We start from the raw sequence: 23,192 nt of genomic DNA, 5'->3' as shown, positions 1-23,192 counted from the left end.
GGGATTTTTTTAAAAAAAGAATTTTTGTCGATTTGTTCCATATCCGCACTTATGACACAAATGTGAAATATTGTAAATCACATGGAACAAATTGACAAAAAAATTTTCTGTCTTTGCCTCAATAAATTAAATACTTCTATACTTAAATACTGTGTTTTTAAACTTGTAAGTTTTTAAAATATTAATTTCATAACTGAAAAAAAGTTTATGCTTTCCCGTCGAGGTGTGGATATCTCGGAAACTAGAGCAGATAGGAGAAAGCCGACTAGAAATTCAGAAAGAGCATACCGGAAAACCCTACAAACTACCTGTATCTCAAAAAGTAAAAAATGGCGTATGTAACACTTAAGCATGACACCGACGATATGTTATTTGCAAAAATTCAAATTTTATCCAGGTTGTTGTAGGTTTGGATCCACGTTTTAATATAGCCTCCATTGAACAGTATTTCCCGATTTTGGAATTTTTAAATTCCAAAAACTGACATTTGGTATTAAGTCTTCGTTGGGAAAGTAAAACATTCCCGCAGAGAATGGTCGGAACAGGGCCACTATTTGAACGGTAACGTCACATTTTCGATATTTTTCGGTTTTAGCTACAATATTTAACCAAAATGGGCTAACATTTTGTATTTAGTCTCCATGGGACCTATCAAATATTTCTGCACCGAATTGTCTGCCTAAGTCTGCGTTTTGATATGGTTCCTATATAACGGTTTCGCCCCAATAGAAATTGGATGAAATCTGTTTTCATTATAGGTAATTTATGGCGAAGATTTTATAGTTCGGCCCGCCCGAACTTAACGCTCTATTCACTTGTTTTATTTATTATCATATGTTGGGGCATATAAGTGACGACTATACCGACTAGTTCTTATTTACTTGTTTAATTTTATTTATTTCTATTTTTATATATTTTTTTTTTTTGAAAATATAACAATAATTATCTAAACACTTCATTATATTGGCCACCTTACTGTAATTACTTTACAACGTGTTTATTATCTCCGCAAACTGATACCTGCTAACCACTTGCATTTCAAACTTTTGGTAGCAAAACAAAAACAACCATCCTCCACTTATACAAAAATCCCATAACAATGGAAATATGGGGAAATATCCAACAACGACATTCAATCAAATGAGACCAATAAGACCAATCAACCAACCAACATGTTTGATTGCAACACGTTCGGGTAAAATAATGGGAACTTTTCTCTGCCATAAAACGTGTTTGTTTACTTTTGGTTTGAGAGAGAGCGGCGGGTTGGCTACATGTGCGTGTGTTTTGTATCTCAAAGATTGTTTTGTTGTTTGGCGTTCTCTTCACTTACATTCCGATACACAATCTTTTGGATTGTTTTTCTGTGGGTGTATCTGTGTTTTAGTTGTTGTTGTTGCGGTATTTCATTGGGGTTTGAGTTGTGTGCATTGTGTTGCTGCGGCTGTTCCAAACAGAAACCTGTTTTCGCAAAATGTACGCTCCAACTAGCGGCCTCTGGCAACTGCTTTAGTTTACTACGGACAGCACGCGAAAACGGTCGTTATAATACGAATTTTTTCAATCCAATTGGGAGGAGAGTAGACTTGTGTTTTTTATTGGGATTTTTCAATAAGACCACAAATTAAAAGTTTATTTGCCCCTCTTGTATGTGCGTTTGAGTGTGTGTATTTGTGTGTGCGATTCAAACATGTTCTTCTGCAATATGAAATATACAATGATGTGATGAAAAACTGAGAAAAAATCCATCAACGGACTTTGGAATTTTCAATCGGAAAATTTAATTGAATGCGAAAGCACGTTTTAAAGCGTGAATGCGTAAGCGGCGACGACGACGAAGACGGCGACAAATTCGTCTTTTATTGGGCATTGGAAAATAAATCCAAAATACCGAAACTGAATTTGGATTATTGTGCTTAGTTTTATTAAAAATAATTAAACATAAAATTCTAATTGAAAAAATCTTATGGGGATTTTTATGATATGAAAATAATTATATGGAAATTCAAAGAAAAGCTTAAAAATAATTGAAAAAACAGTGCTTAGTGTTGAAAAATTTCTTAAACTAAAATAAAAATATTTAAAAATATTGAAAAAAAAAATCCAACAAATCCCCAAATTGTCTTTTCTTACACCAAAAGCTAAACCACGTTTGGAATTTTTACCAGCTTCATCATAAAAACTTCAAGCTGCCTGCTTTTTTTCATCCGGCAACGAACGAAATACCAAAATAAAAAGCCCAAAAATACAAAATAATTACAAAGAAAGGCTCGATAAGAAGTGGCCCTGAAATAGCCAGACCAGTGTTTAAATATAATTTTTGAAAAAAAATTTGAAACCCCCTTTTTAAAAAATCAAGCAAATTGCAGTGCTTCTAAACCGGCAAACTATAATTTTGAAACAAAGCTTAAACCGATAACAACAACAACAATAAACCGGAATTAAAAAAAAAACAAAAAAATACCTTTCAATCCAAACTCGTATTGAGAGTGAGTTGAAAAATACGGCCTTAAATGCCAAAACAAAAGAGGCTGTATTGTAAGCTAAGGAGGGCCGACGAAATACATAAAAAACAAAGTGATTTATTATAGGCTGCAACAACCACAACAATAACCAAGCAAGCGATCGCCTAACTAAAAGAAGAAAACTAAAAAAAAACAAAAAATCTAATTTCCAAACAAAATTTGTCTTAATTTGTCTTTCAATCAAAATGTTGGTCAATTCCACTACAACCGCATCAACACCCACCCCGGGTTCTAGTTCTTCAACCAACAATACTTTGGAACCCCAACACAGTATATCAACAAATTCTTCATCATCACAGCTGCATCAACATTTGCAACAAAGTCAACAGCACCATCAACAACAACATTACCGGGAAAGTCATGCATCCTCATCATCGGTTTCGGCTTCCTCGTCGTCACAATCCTATACACAAGTTCAGCAACAACACTTGTCCGCTAATTTAAATTCACGTCCACCCTCACGTGCTCCTTCAATTTTGGATAGTCCAACATTGGCACGTGTAGAACGTGCCCGTCTTCGTTTGGAAGCATCCGCTCAACAGCAGTCAGGAAATTTAAATGGCAGTTGTGGCAGCAACATAAACACACTGAATCGCGAGGATAGTTTGGAGAGATCAATATTGGATCCAAAGGTAAAGAAGAAGTGATTTTTTGAAACCAAACTATATATAAGATGTAAAATATTAGATATTAAGGAAAGTGTCCCAGCAAAATGTTCGATGCCAAAGATGACATTCAATCATGGGTGCAAGTGATCTAGCATGTCATCTTTTTAGCTCTTCATCGATGAATTTTATATGAGCGTGGACCCCAAAAGATGACGTTCTTTTCTGGATCCTAAGCATGTCATTTTAACCAATGCGTTGACATGTCATTTCCACCAATGCTTTGGCATGTCATTTCCACCAATGATTTGACATGTCATTTTCACCAATGCTTTGACACGTCATTTTCACCCATGCTTTGACATGTCATTTTCACCAACCCCTTGACATGAAATTTTCATGTCTTGTTTGGAAAATGGAAATGCTGTATTGAAATATGGTTTTCATGAAAAACAAAACTCTTTATTAATTTAAACGAATTTATGAAATAGCTACAATTAATTTATCAGTTTAGTTTTTCAAAAGTTTACATCCAAAATTGCAATGTAATCACCACCGCTGCAACGCAAAAGATTACTTCCTCCGTTCTCCGCAACTCATATTCTTTATCTTACAAAAGGTTTTTTCAATTATCTTTCCATCACCAGTTCAGATTTCAACATGGACTCCAAATGCACTCCTTTAAGTATTTTTATTTCGTAAATTACTTTTATTTTATAATTTTGTTATTTTATAACAACATTTTGGTAATTTATACTCTTTTGTTTAGTGACGGAAATATGTAGGGATCTACAACCCGGCTTGCTTTAGGGATCTCTAAGAACAAAATGTAACGAACGGGGAGGAGAGACTTTTTATGGAAAATACCATTTATGCTTAATTAATTTATTTTTATATGTTTCTTTCCAAAAGTAGTTTCTTCTTTATTTTCAGATTGTTGTTCCTTTTCGTTTCGGACTTTTTTTTCAAATTCCAAGAAGCGAGATTTGATTGATTTCATTCTATGTCAGATTTAGAACAGACAAGGGAACTTTTAAAATAGCAATGTGTGCAGTCCGATTCTATTTTTAGCTCGATGGTTGGGACTTCATATAATACCAATTGTTTAGAAGTTTTAGTTGTTTGATATGCAGGAAATGTAATGCCTGATTTAGACTATGCTGGATTTAGCAAATCCAGTGGATTTAAGTTGCCATTTTCATACAACATGTGTCAAATAAAGCCAGATAATTGCTAAATCCAGCGTAGTCTAAATGAACATTAAGACAACATCACGACGACAGTTCTAACAACTTTGGTCTGTTCCAGAAACTGCAAGAATCTACTTATTTTTACTACGATAACAATTTTTCCTTTATGTTATCGGAAAAAATAGTAAAAATTAGTAGATTTTTGCAGGTGTGTAAATAAAAACACAAACATCATCTCTATTGGATCGATGGAATGGGTACAAATGCTGATGAAAAGATCGGATCTTTCACGACTTCCTTTGCATTGGTTCAAATCCTAATGAAAAGATCGGATCTTTCACGACTTCCTTTGGACCAATGCAAAAGATGACATGAAATCACGTCATCGCAAAGAACCCCTTCCGTCAAATTTTGCTGGGGTAGGTTGGAATTCGTGTTACAGTGTAATCGAATGTTATCAAGTGTTGAGAAACCGAGGAAGGAAATTCATAAATATCTGCTCTCTTCCAGAACCTGAAAGAAGCTACTATTTTTACTACGATAACATTTTTTCCTTTATGTTATGGAAAAAAATAGTAAAAATTAGTAGATTCTTGCAGTACTGGAACAAACCAAATGTGAACTAAAAATACTGAAAAAGTTCTTTAATTTAAGGGAATTGTGCATAACCCTCTTATACTTTTATGCAAAATAATGGAAGCTGAAGGTAGAACTGACAAAGTATCCAAAGCCAGACTATCATTTTGATCGCTGGCATAAATCTCGGCTTACATGTATATGTCTTCAAATCTATTATTATTTAAATAATTCGTGACAGACAACCCAAGAAACATGTTTTGGTGTTCGGCGTAAACTTTGTTTTCCGATAATAATCAAAACGATAGTCAAACTATCGAAAGTTTGCCAGCTCTAGCTGAGGGCATATGAAATAAATCTGACAAACTATCGTTAGTACAACTATCATTTCAATAGTTGTCGAGAAACCAAGTTTATGTCGGCCACCAAAACATGTTTTTTCAGTCGCGAATTATTTAAAAAACAAGTGAGAAAAGGTTATAGTCGGTACGGGGCCGACTATGTGATACCCTACACCACTACCCCTGTGCATAATCTTTTCACTCGAAAATATTTCTTTTACGGAGATACGAAAGTTTTCACCTATCTGGTTTTTTTCACCAAATGACTTCAGGCGAACTGAACCAAAATAATTTATCAATAGGCTTCTATCTCTGTGAGAAAATTTCGTGATTATCCGATCAAAATTCCGACCTGTAGTGTGAGGGGTGTATTACCGACTATTGCGATATCTCTATTATTTGACCACCTACGCCAACCTAATTTGCATAATGTTAAAGGTGGGATTTTCTACTTTCTTAGTCAGGTTTTGCTTTTAAAAGGTCCCCAACCAAAGGTGTGATATCCGTCATTATTATTAAAATCGCAAAAATTAAAAGTTGGGTTCTATTAGCGACTATTGTGATATCTTCGTTGTGTGACCACATAGGACAACCTACGTTACATCGTTTCAAAGGTGATATTTTCTACTTTCATTGCCAAGTTTTGCTTTTTATATACCCCTTATAGACGCTGAGATATTTGCTTTGGAATAAAATGTAGACTTTTTCTCCAAATAACTTTTTTGCTCATTCCGACCCCTAATTATTATCCGACCATCACCAAAATCAATAAGCTTCTTCCCCTCCGGGACCCCCATCAACACCCAAAATTTCGTGACGATCCGATCAAAATTGCGACCTGTAGCGTGATTTCCAAAAAAATTGAAAAATGGGATGTTTTACCGGCTATTGCGATATCTCCGTTAGTTTGTCACCTACGCCGACTTGGTTGCATCATTGTAAAGATGTGATCTTCTACTTTCATAGTCAGGCTTTGCTTTTGGAAAGTCCCCAACCAAAGCTGTGATATTCGTCATTATAATTAAATTGGAAGAATAAAAATTTGGGTTTTATTTGCGACTATTGTAATATCTTCTTTGTATGATCACCTACGAGAACTTACTTTACACCATTAGAAAGGTGATATTTTTTACTTTTATTGTCAGGCCTTGCTTTTGGTATACCCCATATAGAATGACGGATATCACATACGTTTTTTGCACATTCCGACCCCTGAATGTTATCCGATCATCACCAAAATTAATAGGCTTCTTCCCCTCCGGTACCCTCATCAACACCCACAATTTCGTGACGATCCGATCAAAATTGCGACCTGTAGCGTGATTACAAGGTTTAGATGGACAGACGGACGGACACACATAGCCAGATCGACTCAGCTCGTCGAGACATTCATTTCGGTATATATAAGTATGGGTCTACGACCATTATTTCGATGTGTTACAAACTTTTTGGGCAAAACCAACTTATAATACCCTCCCCACATACTCGTAGTGGTGTAGGGTATAAAAATATTGTTTTAAGGTTCGATCGATATAAGAAAGCTAATTATCGATAATTTCTCAGATATAATAAAAAAAATTAACATCAAGAAGACTGTGACAGAAGATTTGTTCTTAAAGGAAATAAACTCCCGAGCATTATATCAACTGACACCATTTTTTAAGGTGATCTCCTTTGGGAATCTTTTATCAAAGGCAAAAGTCGACTTTTATATTTTTGATTTTTCATGTTAAAATCAAATTCGCGATAAATTGTGAATTGTTTAAAAGCAAAATCCAATTTTTTATAGAATATATGCTCTTAAAGCCAACTTAGGAAAAACTCCCAAGCGTTATTTCAACTGAAACTAATTTCGAAGGTGATCTACAAGGTGGCGCAAAAGTAAACTTCCCATGTTTTTTGGCTGTAATTAAAAAAAAAAAGAAAAACTTTGATTCTTCTTGTGGATTATTTGTATTTGGTCTTTTAAGTCGAGAATATGATGTCAGATAAATGGCCGCCGCCAAAGTTTATTGTCATTTGAGCCCTTTTTATGGCATTTTCCATCACTTTGGCCAAAACTTTCGGCGATAGGTCCTCACATTTTTGACGGATATTGTCTTTAAGAGCTGAAAGAGTCTGAGGCTTCTTCACATAAACCCGCGACTTCAAAAAGTCCCACAAAAAGAAGTCTGGAGCGGTCAAATCAGGCGATCAGCGACGAAATTTACGTTGTGCCAAAGTCACTGACCGATTATTGGTCACCAATATTCCGCGTTCTGGAATATTAACGTGTATTTAGCATGTGTTTACTACACAAATGTCAAAACAGAACTGACATTAGGGGCCAATCGCAAAATTTATAGCATTTTCTGATAGGGGGATTACTTTTGCGCCACCTTGTACTTTAAGAATCTGTTATCGAAGACAAAACCCGTATTTTCTATGACAAATAAACTCTCATTTTATATATTTGTTTTCATACTAAAATCAACTCCGTGAGCTACAGCAGAACATCATAGTACTTTTAGGAGAAAATTCCTCCATATAATCGAATATTTGCTCCTGAAAATGTCCACCTTTAGGAATATGTAATCGTAGGCAAAACCCCGACGTTTGTACTTTCGATTATGACAAATAAACAGCTACTCAATCCATTTCATATGCTAAAATCAAATACGTTATCGATTTTGGAGCATCATAGCTTTTTAAAGAGGAAATATATAATTATATATTTTTTCTTAAAGCCGACTTAATATAAACCCCAGAAAGATACTTCAGCTTCAAAGCCAAAGTCGAATTTTGTGCTTTCGATTTTTTCATATAAACTGACAATCGGTCGATTTTGTTCGTGCTAAAATCAACGTCGTGATCGATTATAGAGTTTTTTTGCTATACTCTGTTGTCGAAAGATGACGCTATTTCAAATAATTTCACATTAGAAATCGCCAGTAAGTAAAAGTCGACATTTGGAGCCTTTTCCATAATTAAACAAGTAAGCCAAGGCTACCCTACACCACTATCCCTGGGAATTAGGTTTTCACAAATCAAAATTTCTTTATTGAACAAATAAACTTATTGTAAGAAATAACTTTGTGGATTCTTGCACAGTATCACACCAAGCTTAACTCATAATATAATAATTATTTCAAAAACATTCCAAAAGGGGCAAGGGTGAATTTTCTCTTATCAATGAGTGAGTGTACCACGATTTATATTTGCTCAATGATGTGGAATCCACAGCTTATCTCCGCGTCCGAACAGCGTGTCCTAAGACACCACTTGTAGAGAAGTTTTACATGGCTGCAATACACAGAAAATTTCGCCAACATTACTGAAGGGTATTTTGCCACCGTTGACAATTTTATGTTGCCTGTCTGGGGAATCATTTTGAAAAAAGTTGACATAGCGATCCATGCAATGTATGTATAAAAATCTAATTGAACAATTAGTACGCTACGGCACCATTTAATTTGCAATAATGCAAAAACTGGGAAACACAAAACCCATTACATATTAGGGAGTAGGCCCGTTATCTAATAGACACGTTATTGCAATTTGCATCAGGGGGAAAGGTCAGTAGTTGTTTTTCCATATGGAAATAAAATACAGACCAAAAATATTTTTTTATTTTTCGTACAAAAGTAATGGTCCATTTCATTCGCTAAATAATATCAGATCATCTTACAAAATTGTAGGCATCTTCTTCTGCCTAAACTCTTACCTCGTTCAAAATTTAGTGATCTATAATTGCGACCTTTAGCGTGTTTATGATTACACTACAAACAAATAACTGGGTGTATTAGGCTGTAACTCTGTTATCGTGTACACCAACACAATTGACATCAATAGAAAGGTCAAGCGTTCATTTTCCAAGTATACCTAACTTGCACGAAATGTCTCTTCCAGGAATAGAGATATATGCTGTATATTAAAAATTTTCAAATTTTTCACACAAAAGTTGTCGTCTATTTAACCCTCTAAATATTATCTGATCGCCATCTCCAATTGCAAGCATTTTCGTTGTCATATACTCTTACCTTATTTAAAATTTCGCGTTTATCGGACTATTATTGCGACCTACAGAGCCGCTAAAAATTGAATAAATATTATGTTTTTGGTCCATTTCACCCGCTAAATATTTCACGATCATCACCAATAAAGATAGATCCCTATATTCTGGTCTGAACTCGACCTCCATACAAAATTTCGTGACGATCCGTAAATAATTGCAGGCTGCAGTTTGATTACAATTTACAATGGACAGACGGACGGACGGAAACACATCTCAAAATCGCTTAATCACGTCGAGATATGAAGATTGGGATACCACATTGGGGGTCTCCGACGAATATTTCGCGGTGTTACATGAATTTTTACCAAAACAGATACCCTTTCCATTCTAGAATTTTCAGTAAAACATCGACTAAGCTATAGTCGATTTGCATTCTTCTTCACTTAATTTTTCCTTTGAAGTTATAGCCTTCCATTTTTACGCGAAGCACGTTCGGATTGTTACAGGTCTCCTATGGCGCCCAGTGATCCTTATCGGTTATTAGAGGCTAAATTTTTTTCTGTCTGAACATATATGTATATTTTAATAAGAAATATCCTCAGTCATTAGTTTTGCGAAAACCACCCCTAATCAAAGTGTATTTTTTTGGCAAATCTATAAGGAAAAATTTGTTAAAATTTCAAAAATAGTAATCCATTGCTGTTTTTGGAACAGATCATATTACTTTAGTCAGGAGCGGTACGTATTATTTTTTTAGTTTTTCGACAGTCAAAATGTCGTAAACATTTTAAGATTGTCATATTCAAAAGAGAGCGTCTCAAGTTGGCGGAAACGTCGAAAAGACATTAAATGAAAAACTCTACGCACCGAGAAGGGAGTCTTCTTGGTATAGAGCCTTTAGGTGGCCTCGTTAGGAGGTGTTTACCTATACGAAAAATATGAACCGCCAAATGATGCGGCATTTATGTTTTTGGATGTGAGATTCCTGGGAGTACTCGTATTATACTACCAGATTCCAAATAAACACCGTTTTCCGGGTTACTGAGTAATCAGCACTGTCGAGCACCCACATAATATTCAGTTTCCCCAATACTTCGGACCTTAAAGATGTAGTCATGAACACACCTTTTTAGGCGATTGCTCTGAAAACATTGGTGTATTAGATAAACGAAAGCCGCCAACATGTTGGTTTTGTATTGTTAGAGATCTTCCCGACCTTAAACGAACCCTGGGGCTCACGGCTTTCATATTTCTTTTGTCCAAAACATATTAGTATTGGATAGGTTTGCATCGGAAAGTATGTTATATTCGTCACACTTTCTAATATCAATTTGACTTTGATACCACCAAAACCCAGCCACATCGAAATAATGGTTTGACGCAAATCAGTTTCATGAAATTTTGAGTTGATTTATCCCTGTCAGTCCGTCCATTCATATCTCTGCCTGACAGGTGAGCACGATAACTCTGAAACGGATTTTGTCCATACTTTCCACCTCGTAATACATATTTAGTGCAAATTTTGATCAAGTACGGAGATGGGCCATATCCGAGCACTCCATCGGATACCTCCACCACAAAAGTTAAATTTTGAATGGAGTAACCGTTTTGGTCCATACATTGCATATCGTTATATTTCCTCGAGACATCCGGTTCGAATGTGGTCGACACCTTGGGTGGGTACCTCCCACACAAAATCTTAGATTTATAGCAAAAGTGCAGTTTATTACCGGCTCTCCGATTGTTTTGAATTTTTTAAAACCTTACGGTTACCAACTGAAAAAGCTAGTGCTTAAGATAACTCCCGAAAGGATCAACCTATTTGGTCCAGAATTCTTCGAATATGGTCTATATCGTTCCACTACCTCGGATACCTTCCATTACGACGGTACAATATATGTATGTAGCTGTAAATACCCCTACCGCCACCAACTAAAATGTTTGATGAGCACGATAACTTAAGAATTGTGTATCCGATTTTGCCAAAACATTGCAGAACATTCCAAAAAGGTCTTATCGACAACACCATCAGGTACCTCTCGATATAATAACGGTATATTTTTTTCGTAGGAAGTCAATGCCTCCTGGCATAATGACCCAAAAAAAATCCTACGGTGCCCAACTAAAATGACCGATTGGTACGAAATGTACCGAGAGAAATAACTTCTAGAATTAGATCTGGTTCCAAGTTGGGGTGCAGCCCCTTACAACGGTACATCCTGATTTCAAGTATTTCGAAGGTATTTGTGTCACTTACAAATAAGTCAGTTGTAATTTAGCATTTATCGTTCGCAGCAAAAATTCCCATCTCGTCAAACAAATGGTTCGGAAGAGGTGCAAAAGAATTAATGGGCTGAAGGAGGACATTCTCAAAATGTAAAAATCGCCTTGGCCTCTGGGAATTCTGAATTTTAATTTTAAAATGGGAGAAAAGACTTGTAAACAACGTTGGAATAAATTATCTAAGAAAACACTTGTAAATAACGTTGCAATAAATGATGTGGTTTCCTCAAAAGAACTATTCTACCTAACCAACAACTAAAAATGTACCCGATGTCCACAATACCTTCCGAGATATAAGTATACCATAATGCATTGTTTTCTAAAATAATAAAAAATGATTGCTTTCAGGACCACGCCAAGTTAAAATATTTGGACCTATTTTTATACCCTCCACCGTAGTATGGAGGGTAATTAAGTTTGTTCCTGACCCTCCATATTTTCAGTAATTTGAGGATTTTAACTACAATTTTCAACCGACATTTAAAGTTCCCCGCAGCAATGAAACTTCACAAAAAATTATAATCTTAAGTCAGATAACAGTCCCTTTTGATTTTCGCTGCTTTGAGGATTTTAGCTACAATTTTTAACCGAACCGAAATTCCCTGCAGTCACGATATTTGTCCAGCAAAAATTGTTAACGTAGGTCAACGTTTTGGTACATTTTACTGAATAATCGTGGATATTTTAAGAAATATTTTCTGAGGATTAGTTTAGGTTAGGAATACTTTTTCAGGGATAATCGATGAGAATTTTTTGAGGGATAATCGTGGATATTTTGAGGGATAGCCGTAGATATTTTAACGAATATTTTTTTGGGGAGTAATGGTGGATATTTAATGAAATATTTTTTGTGGGATAATCGTGGATATTTTAGGGAATATTTTTGGATGGAGTGAATATTTTAGATATTTAAGAGAATCAATTTGTCTAAATTTCCGTTAACAAATATTGACGATAAAATCTTCTGATACAGAAGGACAATTACAAAAAAGAACGAAAAAAACTGCCATTGTATTTGTGATAAGCATTGAAAAATATGGTTACCAGCCAAATCGGACTATAAGAAAGTTTTAGAATTAAATAACTGACATTAATTCGTATATACAATTTTCTATGAGTTCGTAGATATCCCCCGTGTAATTTCAATCCATAGGTAACGTTACCAGGTCGAAAACGGCCGTGTTACTTACACCAAGGATTTTCCTGGTTGATCGTTGCCAATGTGTTAAAAATTGTTGTTTTCAAAATTTACACGCCTCGGTAAATGGCACGTAGAAATGACCAAACGCGTAGGTAAAGATAACTAATAGGTAGCTACCTACCTGGTTACCTAGGGCTAGAAATTACGGGCATAATATGCCTGATGATCGGACTTAACCACTTGTGATACGTAGCATAATGATTGAATGTGTGGGACTTCGGTGGTTTCATAGCTTTTCAATGGACCTTATAGGTCATAACAGCTCAACTCGGAAGAGAATTAATTCAAATATCATCATTAAATGACCTTCGCCTTAATAAGATAAAAATAGAATAATCGTGGAAATTTATGGGATTTTTTGATGTATAATCGGGTTTATTTTAGGGTTTTTTGATAATATAATGGATATTTTAAATTTTTCTAAGGATAATCAAGCAAGGTTTTTTAAAACATACCTCTACCCATCCCTTACGTTTGTGTTTAAGTTTTTCCTCGACTTAATAAAATTGAAACTTCTAGCACCCACGTTTATCTGCCTCACTTTAATCATACTTGCATTTCACGGTGCTCTTGAAACAATTTTAAATGGAAGGTGCTTACACCTCGGAAGTTTTTGCGGATTCTGAAACTACAATGTTTATAGATGAAAAAAATCAAAAAACAAAAAAAATCGCCGGAGCGCTTTTTGCATAAATCGCGATTTAATTTGACATTTTTAGGGCTTGTTTAGGTTTTCACGATTTTTCTAACAAACCGCAATTCCTATCAAAATGGGACTAAAGAAAATGTTGTAGCTACGAAAATTCTCTACAAAACTGACCTTTATGGTGTTCTCGTCGGTTTTACCGTTTTTGAGATATAGAAGTTCAAATTGGGACAATTCAAATTCAATTTAATTCTGTATCGCCCCCTTATAAAACAATGTCATGGCTGCAAATTCCCTACTTAAACTTATATATCTAAAAAAATTTTACAACTTAGGATAAGTTACTTAAGCCAGTCTTGTAGAGAATTTTCACAGCTTTAAGATTTTCTCAGGTCCCATATCGATAAGACTTACCGTGTTCAAGCAAAATCGCGAAACCCTAACAAAAAAGCCTAAAAATGTAAACTGAGCTTCTTTATCTCAAAAATGGTACAGACTGGGAACAAATGATAAACGTCAATCCTCTAGAGAATTTTCACAGCTACAACATTTTCTTTAGCCCCATTTCGATTGGACTTGCGGTTTCCAAGCAAAATCGTGAAAACCAAAAAAACGCCTAAAAATGTGTATTTTGACCGCGATTTATTTAAAAATCCCTACAGCGATTTTTTCTTGTTTTTGGATTTTTCTCATCTATAAAAACTGCTGTTTCAGAATTCACAAAAACTTTCCCTGTGTAAGCGGTTTTCATCAAAAGTTAGTTAAGGCGCACCCTTCATGACATTGTTTTATAAGGGGGCGATACAGAATTGAATTGAATTTGAATTGTCCCAATTTGAACTTCTATATCTCAAAAACGGTAAAACCGACGAGAACACCATAAAGATCAGTTTTGTAGAGAATTTTCGTAGCTACAACATTTTCTTTAGTCCCATTTTGATAGGAATTGCGGTTTGTTAGAAAAATCGTGAAAACCTAAACAAGCCCTAAAAATGTCAAATTAAATCGCGATTTACGTAAAAAGCGCTCCGGCGATTTTTTTTGTTTTTTGATTTTTTTCATCTATAAACATTGTAGTTTCAGAATCCGAAAAAACTTCCGAGGTGTAGGCACCTTCCATTTAAAATTGTTTCAAGAGCACCGTGATTTTTCTTTCTCTCCCACAAAAAAATATTCTAAATTTTTGAACACTTGTGTCAGAAAAAAATTGTGCAATAACAATGATGACACTATAAACTTTATGCCATCATATATGATTCACATACATATGTGGCAATGCGAACGTGTAGGAAATGACATTGAAAAAAAAAACTTCTGAATCAAATTCTAAAAAATGTTCACAATTCAACTGTGGCATTTCGTTATTGCAAAAGTGTGACCATAAATTCTTGGGTGACTTTGGTTGGTGGTCGGTCGCTCGTTGGTCATCTGGACAACACATTTTGCAATGGTATTTAGGGGGCAAAAGAGTTGTTGAAATGGAATTGTGTTTTTTGCCTTGACTTACATGGGCTGTCCTCTGCGGTTTCAGCAGAAGCCTGGCAGTTAGGTCAATATGATTGTTTGGCCACCATTCCATTTGAGAAAGCGGAAATGATATATAGTTTTGTTGTTGCCCTTCTTAACTTCTGCTATAGGGCACTAGCAACAAAACATCAGTAGATAGTCAGTCCACTAGCCTAAACCTTTTGCTTTAATATGACTTCATTTTAGAGCTTTATATTTCTTTCTACATCACCACGGCTGTTGGTATTTCTGCTCTAAATATTTGCCATAAAAATGCCGCAATATATCTCATTTTGTTGTTGGTGTTGGTGTTGCTGTTGTTATTATTTTTCTAGAAACGTGCATTCACTTTTTGTTTGTTTTGTATCTGTTTCTTTGGTGTTTGTAGTATATTTTGCTGTTGTTATTTTCTTTCTTGGTGTCTTAGTTTTCTTGTGAAATTTCTTACTGGGCTTCAGTTTTTTGTGGAGCATTTCTTTGCTGGATGGCGTATTTTGTACTTTCGGAATTTCTTACGTTACGTTTCTTCTGCTTCTTCTTTTTTTACAAGGTGCCAAAATGAATGGTATAAAGCTTTACATAGCTATGCTGGGCTTGGCCTGGCTCAAAGAGAGTGTTTTTTATGCCTTAACTGTGCAACCATGCTGAACAATTGTAACATCAGCGGAATGGAAGTGTGGACTTTATGGACAGTGGAACTAAAAGAGAGGTTTGGCATTAATCAGGGATATTTTGACCATATTTTTGAGGGGAAATGGTAACTGGGCTGAATATCACATATAACCATGGATCACAATTTAATGTAATTTACCCACTTCTTTGAACCAACACGTCTCTTGAGGTTTATTTTTTAAGTCCCACTGTCATTGCTCTCTCAAAAGCAAAGTACCGCATTTGCCTCATTAAATTAAAACAAAACGTGGAATTAAAAGAAATTATTTTTTTTTGTAAACAAAAAACTGAGAAAAAAACTCAAACAACAACACACACCTAGCCAACAAAAACTACAACAATTTAACACCGAAAGACATACTCTAAAAAGAAACACAATGACGACAAAAAGAATTGTTACAAATTGTTTATGGGTTAAATCGAGTTTAGACCATAGTGAGTAGTAAAATGATACCTACCGGCAAAGATACCAGTCAAAGATAGTGAGCTTAACAATAACAGCAGTAAATACAACAGAAACTACTACCACTACAACAATAATAATAACACTAAGAAATGCAATTAAAAGCACTTGGTTGTTGTCGTCTCAACCTAATAACCATCATAAGTCCGAAGTACCGTAGAGAAAATATTAAAAATTACGGAACATTACCTAAATTTTTGAGACACTTTTTATGTGTCATTTCTTTATTAGTTTTGTTGTTTGTTTCTCTTTTGACATTATTTTTTGGTAATAATAAACAGCTTTAGCTATACATAAATAGTTAAAAGAAATTGTTAGTAGTTAAATTAAATTGATTGTGATTATGATAAAATGTTTAGGTTAATTTGAAGAAAATAGTGATTATTCCGCAACATGCCATTGAATATTATAAGGTCTGTACGATAACCCAAAATTGTTTACAAATTTCTACTGAATGCTGTTCGATAAAAAAAATTGTCCAGCAAAAGATAGCGAGTTGAGAGAGACTTTATGATACTTCTTGCAAATTTTTACTGGGAAAATTGCTTCCGTAAAAATTTGTAGGTTTGGCCAGCTGACGTTTGATCAGCTGTTCAATGTAAACAACTTGAAATGTTTACATTTTTGACCAAGAAAATTTCACAATTTCACATTGTTTTTAGATTCTAAAGCGCTTTGAATAGGATTATTGTGGAAAATGTTTCTAAAGGTGTTTTCAATTTTTAAATTAAAGATCAGGTGGTATTTAATAGCCATGTTAATCTATTGACTTAAACCACGTCAAACAGTTGCATCGTGAATTTTTTAAGGAATATTTTGAGTAATAATCATGAAACATATTTTGAGGGCAAGACAATAATAGCAATAATGGTGAATTGTATTAAGAATATTTTTAAGGGTCAAACCGGGCAATAATCTTAGAATTTTTTAAGAATATTTTGAGAGATATTCATGGCAAAAATCATGGATTTATTAAGAAATATTTTGAAGGACAATAATGGAATATTTTTTAGGGTCCACCAGGGCAATAAGAGTGAACTTTCGAGGGTCCTTTTTGGGGATGAAATTATTTCATGCTTAAATTTAAAAAAAGAAGTAAAAATTTCATCGAAAATTGAGAGATATTTTCATGTTTTTTTCGGCAAAATTGATACTGATAATTTTGTGATATAAAAATGATCCGGAGCATGTCATTGAACTGCGCTTGTCAGAACATTTTAGAACATTTTTTGAAAACTAAAAGATGGACTTCTTCTGGAAGAAATTGCCATTTTCTAGTTTGTTTCGTCTTAGTTCTTGCGTTATAGATCATCGCCAGGTTTTTCTTGATTGACCTCGATGTCGTGATCCTTGAGGATTACATTTAAGAGTCGCATGTTTATGTTAAGAGTATGTGCGGTCAGTACAATCTTACATTTAATTTGCTTTTGTATGGTTTTTTGGCTCGTTAAATTCCATAGCTCTATATTACTTATAGTGCTAGGCCAGAATATCCTGAGGCATTTGTTTGTGAATATTTGTAGCTTTTTTGTAATGGTGTTAGATACAAGCCAAGGCAGATTTCACTGCCGTACAGGGTTAAATCAACTACAAATTGTCTGAAACGGCTTTCATCCAAACTACTACTACTATTATAACCCCGTTAGCATAAAGGCGAAGTACAAAGCGTGGACTAAATGAAAGGCATTGCATCCAAACATACTTCCGTTATAATACCCTCGTTAGTCTTAAATCTGAAGGTATAATTAACAAGTAGGAAAAGCGTTAAGTTCGGTCGGGCCAAACTTTTTATACCCTCCACCACAAATTTCAGCCATTTCGGTGGATTTATGTGGCCACAACCTTAAAAATACCGAAAATCGGAAGGTACCGTTCTATAGGGACTATGTGATGGCGTGGACCTATACCTACAAATTTCTGGGGGAAAATTTTATACCCCAACGAAGACTAAATACCAAGTGTCAGCCATCTCAGTGTGATAATGAGGTTAAAACCTTCAAAATACCGAAAATCGTGAGATCTCGTCCTATGGGGGCTATATCAAAACGTGGACCTATATAAAAATATTATGGTAGATATTTTTTTTAGCCTCTGGAAACACAAAATACAAAGTTTCAGCCGATTTTGTTGTCAAATGGGACTAATACATTCAAAATATATTAAAATGACGCGTACTTTATATGGGGCGTTATATGGGGGCTATACCAAAACGTGGACCTATATAAACCAACTTTGGTAGGAATGTTTTTTGGCCTCTGGAAACACAAAATACCAAATTACAACCAATTCGGTGTTAAAATGGGACAAATATCTTAAAAATTCCTTAAAACGACGACGCGTCACGAGTCATTTCGTATGGGGACTATACGAAGGCGTGGACCTACATAGCCCGCTTTCAATACCAAAAGTCCTACGTGCAAATAATAGATTTTCCCAAAATCTCATTCACCTACGTCAATCCGTTCGGACGCTAGAGTGATTTTCACAGACGGACAGACGGACGGACATGGCTATGTATATCGATGTAGAATTGCACGCTGATCAAGAATATATATAGTTTGTGGGGTCTACAATGATTATTTCGAGTAGTTACAAACGTAGTGACAAACTTAATATACCCCCATCCTATGGTGGAAAAATACCCCTCAGTAATGTTGGTAACATTTCCTGAGCATTTCAGCCATGTAAAACTTCTCTACAAGTGAGAAACCGTTCGGACTCGGCGATAAACAGTTGGGACCTATCTCATGGAGCTAATATGAATCGGGGTGCACCCACAGATATGAGAGAAGTCTTCCTTGTCCCCTCTGGGATGTTTGTGGAACAATTAGACTTATAAATCGGGAAGAACCGTTATAAGGGAGGGAATGTGCCCAAAATGTTTCTTTCAGAATTTTCTTTGCTCCCTAAAAAGCCGTGTTCGAAGGACCAATTTTTGTTGAATTTGAAGCGGATCTCAACATGTTACCAGGTAAAAAAATAATTATTAAAAATTAAGCACTTTTGGCCAGTAAGAAATTATTTTGAATCACCGAGCTTATCTACTGTTCGTTTTTTGGAACTATTAGACAAATACGATTGCATTGCAAATGTTCGTATCAATGGGCATTTCCAAAATCGGCAGTTTTTAATTTCGCATCCATCCATCCGGGTGGACATAGAGCCTCCCAAAAAAATATTAAATAATACAATGTATGAATCTGCCAGTAAACAGTGGTGGCACTTACATGGGAATGTGTGACAATAATACTTCTAGATAATATATCGAACTGAATTTGTTGTCAATGGGTCCTAGTGGCCTAAAAACACTCAAAAATATTATAGTCCTAGGTCCAAGTTTTTAAGTGGTTCCCTTGTAACGAATAATCCTGAATTGAAGTATTTTACTGTTACCAACACATTGTTCAATGGAATTTGCTGTAATCCGGTAAAAGTTGTCAGTATTGGTCCATGATTTGGTTGGTATACTCCCATATGATTTATATCTCCATTTATTTCGGCAGATGTTAACCAAATATTGAAACCCAATGGGTTTTAACGATGAACTCAGAGTTCAGAAAAACCACCGCAGGGATTGATGCCACAGTGGCAGGTGTTAACATATTCCCATTGACAATCTTGAAATTCAACAAAACTAATAATGTTAGGTGGGTGCCGCCTAAAAAATCCGACATTGATTTTTCCCTTTGAGTTAAGACTATGTATGTCAACTTATGTATGTATGGCCGAACGCAAAGATATGTCACAGTCATATAAAAAATTCAGGGTTAGTGGTGTAGGGTATCACATGGCCTATAGCCCTCTTTTACTTGTTTTTCTTTCAATTATAGCTGTGTCGAGATAGATGAAGTCATTAACGCCCTCATAGTTGTAGTTGGTCTGAGTTCTGTGGACGCATTGCTCGTCGATACCATCAACTTGCTTTTGTTTGCTTAAGTCGATTCCCCTTCGACCTTCTTAAAGCTATCGGTAACATCTTTTCTATTTTAACTGAGCACCGGGTATCAGTTAATGTCATCTTACAAAGCCGAATGAGCTTTTCAGGAATACCAAATTCAGACATTAGGCTTAGAATAACTTTTCTGTATATCGGTCTGTTGGCGGCTGCTTATAATCGACAAAAAGATGCTAAGTGCCGATCTGTATTTCTAGGGCCTTTTGTAGGATTTGCCGCAAGGTCAATATCCGATCTGTAGTAGATTTAGTTGGACTTTAGACTTTAGTCGATCAATAACCCTGACAGTGTCTTATTAGCAATAGGGATCAGACTTTTTCCCATATAGATAGTTAGAGCAAACAGTCTTATTTCCTCTCTTAGCCGATAGCCTTAGATGCTGGTGCTATTTTTTATATAAATTTATTGTAATTTTTTATTATAATAAAAATTTTCAATAAATATAATGTCCTCTCATTAAAATTACCTAGAGTGCTACCTTGGTGCAATGGTATTCACACCCGCCTTGGACGCAGAAGGTCGTGGGTTCGATTCCCCGGCTAGGCAACATCAAACTTTCAACGGTGGCAAAATACCCCTCAGTAATGTTGGCGATATTTCTCTGAGTATTTCAGCGATAAACTGTATATGATGATATTAGAAAATGTTGCTTTTTTCCGAATTGTAGGAAGTCTTTAATTCACCGGGGTAAAGCTAGAGACCAGATGTTTTACCCACCGACTAACTACATATTCGAAACCAAACTCAAGCTTTATGCAATGGCAGCTATAATACAGTTTTTAGGTGTTGTTGTGACGTCTTTCCCAATCCATCGTATTTTCTGTGTCGGCCTTACATCTGTCAGTCATCTGTCATCTGTCAGTACGTAAAGGTCCGATTCTCTATAGAGAGTCCGTGGACCCTTAAACCCTTGCGGGGGTCGTCAACTTTAACGGGGTTTGTTTTTTATTATTTTTTAATAGTACGATGCTTACTAGACCAACGTCCAACCCAAGTTTTATCGTTCTTATGGCTCAACCGCGGCACATGTTACCTCATTACCTTTAAGAGGTGCTAAAGGCAGATCCCTAGGTGACACCACGGGGAAGTCAGTGTCCTCTTGTGATGAAAGAGGAACCAAGATAGATCCTGGGCTTCATCTCATCCCCTACGCCACCCTGAAACAGTTTATTTATCCGAAATCTGTAAAATGTGAAGATTATTTCAAAATTCTATGTGAAAAATGTTTAGCACTTAATGAAACGCACCCACTTACTGGCAGGTGCTTTTGGATATTGATTAATGCGAAAGACGCACCCACGCAGTTTTTCAGATTTGTGATGCTAGAAGTGAGAAACTTTTAGAAAAAGAATTATGAAAGTCATTCCTCTCTTCCTCCACTTATCCACTTATCATTATCATAAAAATTGAAAGCTGAAGTCTTTGAATTTTCCATAGAAGTGTTGTCCAGTTGCAATTGGCTTTTTTAATGACGTGGTGGCCATTATAGACATTTAAAGGATTTTTATAATAAAATTTAGAGAAGTTATTTTTAATTTTTGTTCTACGGAGAAGAAATACCAAGGAGAAGATTTCTAATCTTTTCGATGTGTTTGGCCAGTTTTCACGCATATGTTTTGCAATAGAACTCCGGACCTTTAAAAAGTTTTGATAACAATATTTCATGTATGACCTTTGGTATATTTCCTTCTCCGAAGAAAAAATGCCCTGAAGGTTTTTTGGATGTTTTTACAAATTTTATGCAAAAATTTCTGTGGAATATTTTTGTGCTCAAATTTCTTTGCAGCCACTGTTAAATGTGTTTCTTCTTCCTCACCTCTGTGACATGTATTGACTTCCGTTTTGTAAACATTTATCATGCCCCTTTAGCAGTTTACCCTTTTTTCATATGAGAGGAACAAAATTATATGCTGTTGTACCAGCTGGTGCGGGGTTACCATGTTGATGATGTTGATGACCATTAAGACCTGTTTTGCCTATGTAGTGTCTGCCTGCCTGCCGAATATTGTGGTGAACTTTGAACATGCCAAAGATATGACACAATTTGTTGTGTGTATGTGCAATTTTTCGGTGTATGTACTTATAGCTTCTTTTTCTTGTTGTTCCTTTTTTTCATTGCTACTTTGTAAAGCGCAATAATTTTAATATTTTGTGGCAACCATTAAAAGTAGCAGTAGTAGTAGCTGGTGCTGGTTTCATGTTACAGCATTTTGGTTTGGTTGCTACTTGTGGGAAGTTGCATTGTTGACGCGTATGATGACTATCTGTGAAGGGGGTGTATTGTGTTTGCTTTTCGGGACAGACCATGTTAAGTTTTTTGTGCATTGCATACTTAGCTCCTCAATGCAATTTACGGCACATGGGGCATTTGCGAATGGGGTTGGTTACTGGAATCATGATGATGTGAGTGCCACTACGGTGTTACTACTGATGATGACGACGAAGAAGATGATGATGGTGTGTTTTTCTTTTTTTTATTATTGTATTTATGGACAGACATGTAGCATGAGTGTACGTGGCTGATCTGTTTTGCGGAATATATGATATCTTCATTAACCAAATGACACTTTGACCTATTTCATTTTGTGTTCCATCATCATGATGTGTCGGAATATGGATAGAGAGATGGAGAGTTAAGCAAGTCAGCCAGCCAGCGAGTCACTCACTCACTGTTTGCCAGCATTCAACTGGCTTAGATTCGTTAGTTTTATTGTTATTTTTACATCGAGGTTGTCGCCATGGTCATGTACACAGAGCATTCCATAAGCGTTATGGGTTTTGTGGATGATTTTCTAAATTAAATTTCCTTTTTAATTAACCTCAAAGTTTTTTTGTTGTTTTACGTTTAAAACAAATTTTCAATATTTTCCATTAGTCAACAGTTCATGAAAGTCCATTAGGAATTTTTAGCAGCAAATTTTAAAGCTATTGCAAAAAATGTAATTTTTAGAAACTAAGAAAGAAATAAAAAAATAGATATCGCATTAAATTAATAAAAATTGAATTTACTAAAAAAATATTTCAAATTATATTCCTGAACTTTGTCTTAGTTCTGAGCCAAAGAATTTTTCTATATTTTCTAAATAAAAGTTTCTTTTGCCAAACTCCTTAAAAACTTCACAAATATAAGAGATTGCTACTCCAATAACCAAAAAAATCTTAGATTCTCTACGAATACCCTCTCCAGGAAACACTTTTCCTTCCCCAAATAACAAAAGAAAATCTCCAAGAAACC

The 23,192-nt window shown here is 35.3% G+C and overlaps 1 protein-coding gene across 7 annotated transcripts in view; it reads left to right on the top strand.

Annotated features, from left to right (window-relative positions):
• Window positions 1-1,511: 1,511 nt before the first annotated feature.
• The window catches only part of LOC141394003 (uncharacterized), a 698,389-nt gene continuing 676,708 nt past the window's right edge, over window positions 1,512-23,192 (top strand). For all 7 annotated transcript variants that reach the window (XR_012410231.1, XM_073967718.1, XM_073967720.1 and 4 more), the window contains exon 1: window positions 1,512-3,157. Coding sequence is in view for 6 of the 7 variants with exons in the window: in XM_073967718.1 (XP_073823819.1) it covers window positions 2,711-3,157 (447 nt within the window). In the remaining variant the exon portion in view is untranslated. The remainder of the gene's footprint in view (window positions 3,158-23,192) is intronic.

The sequence above is a fragment of the Musca autumnalis genome, unplaced genomic scaffold (assembly GCF_047663935.1).
Source record: "Musca autumnalis isolate F117 unplaced genomic scaffold, ASM4766393v1 scaffold_2, whole genome shotgun sequence".
NCBI lineage: Eukaryota > Metazoa > Arthropoda > Insecta > Diptera > Muscidae > Musca > Musca autumnalis.
This window is presented reverse-complemented; position numbering and strand designations above follow the sequence as displayed.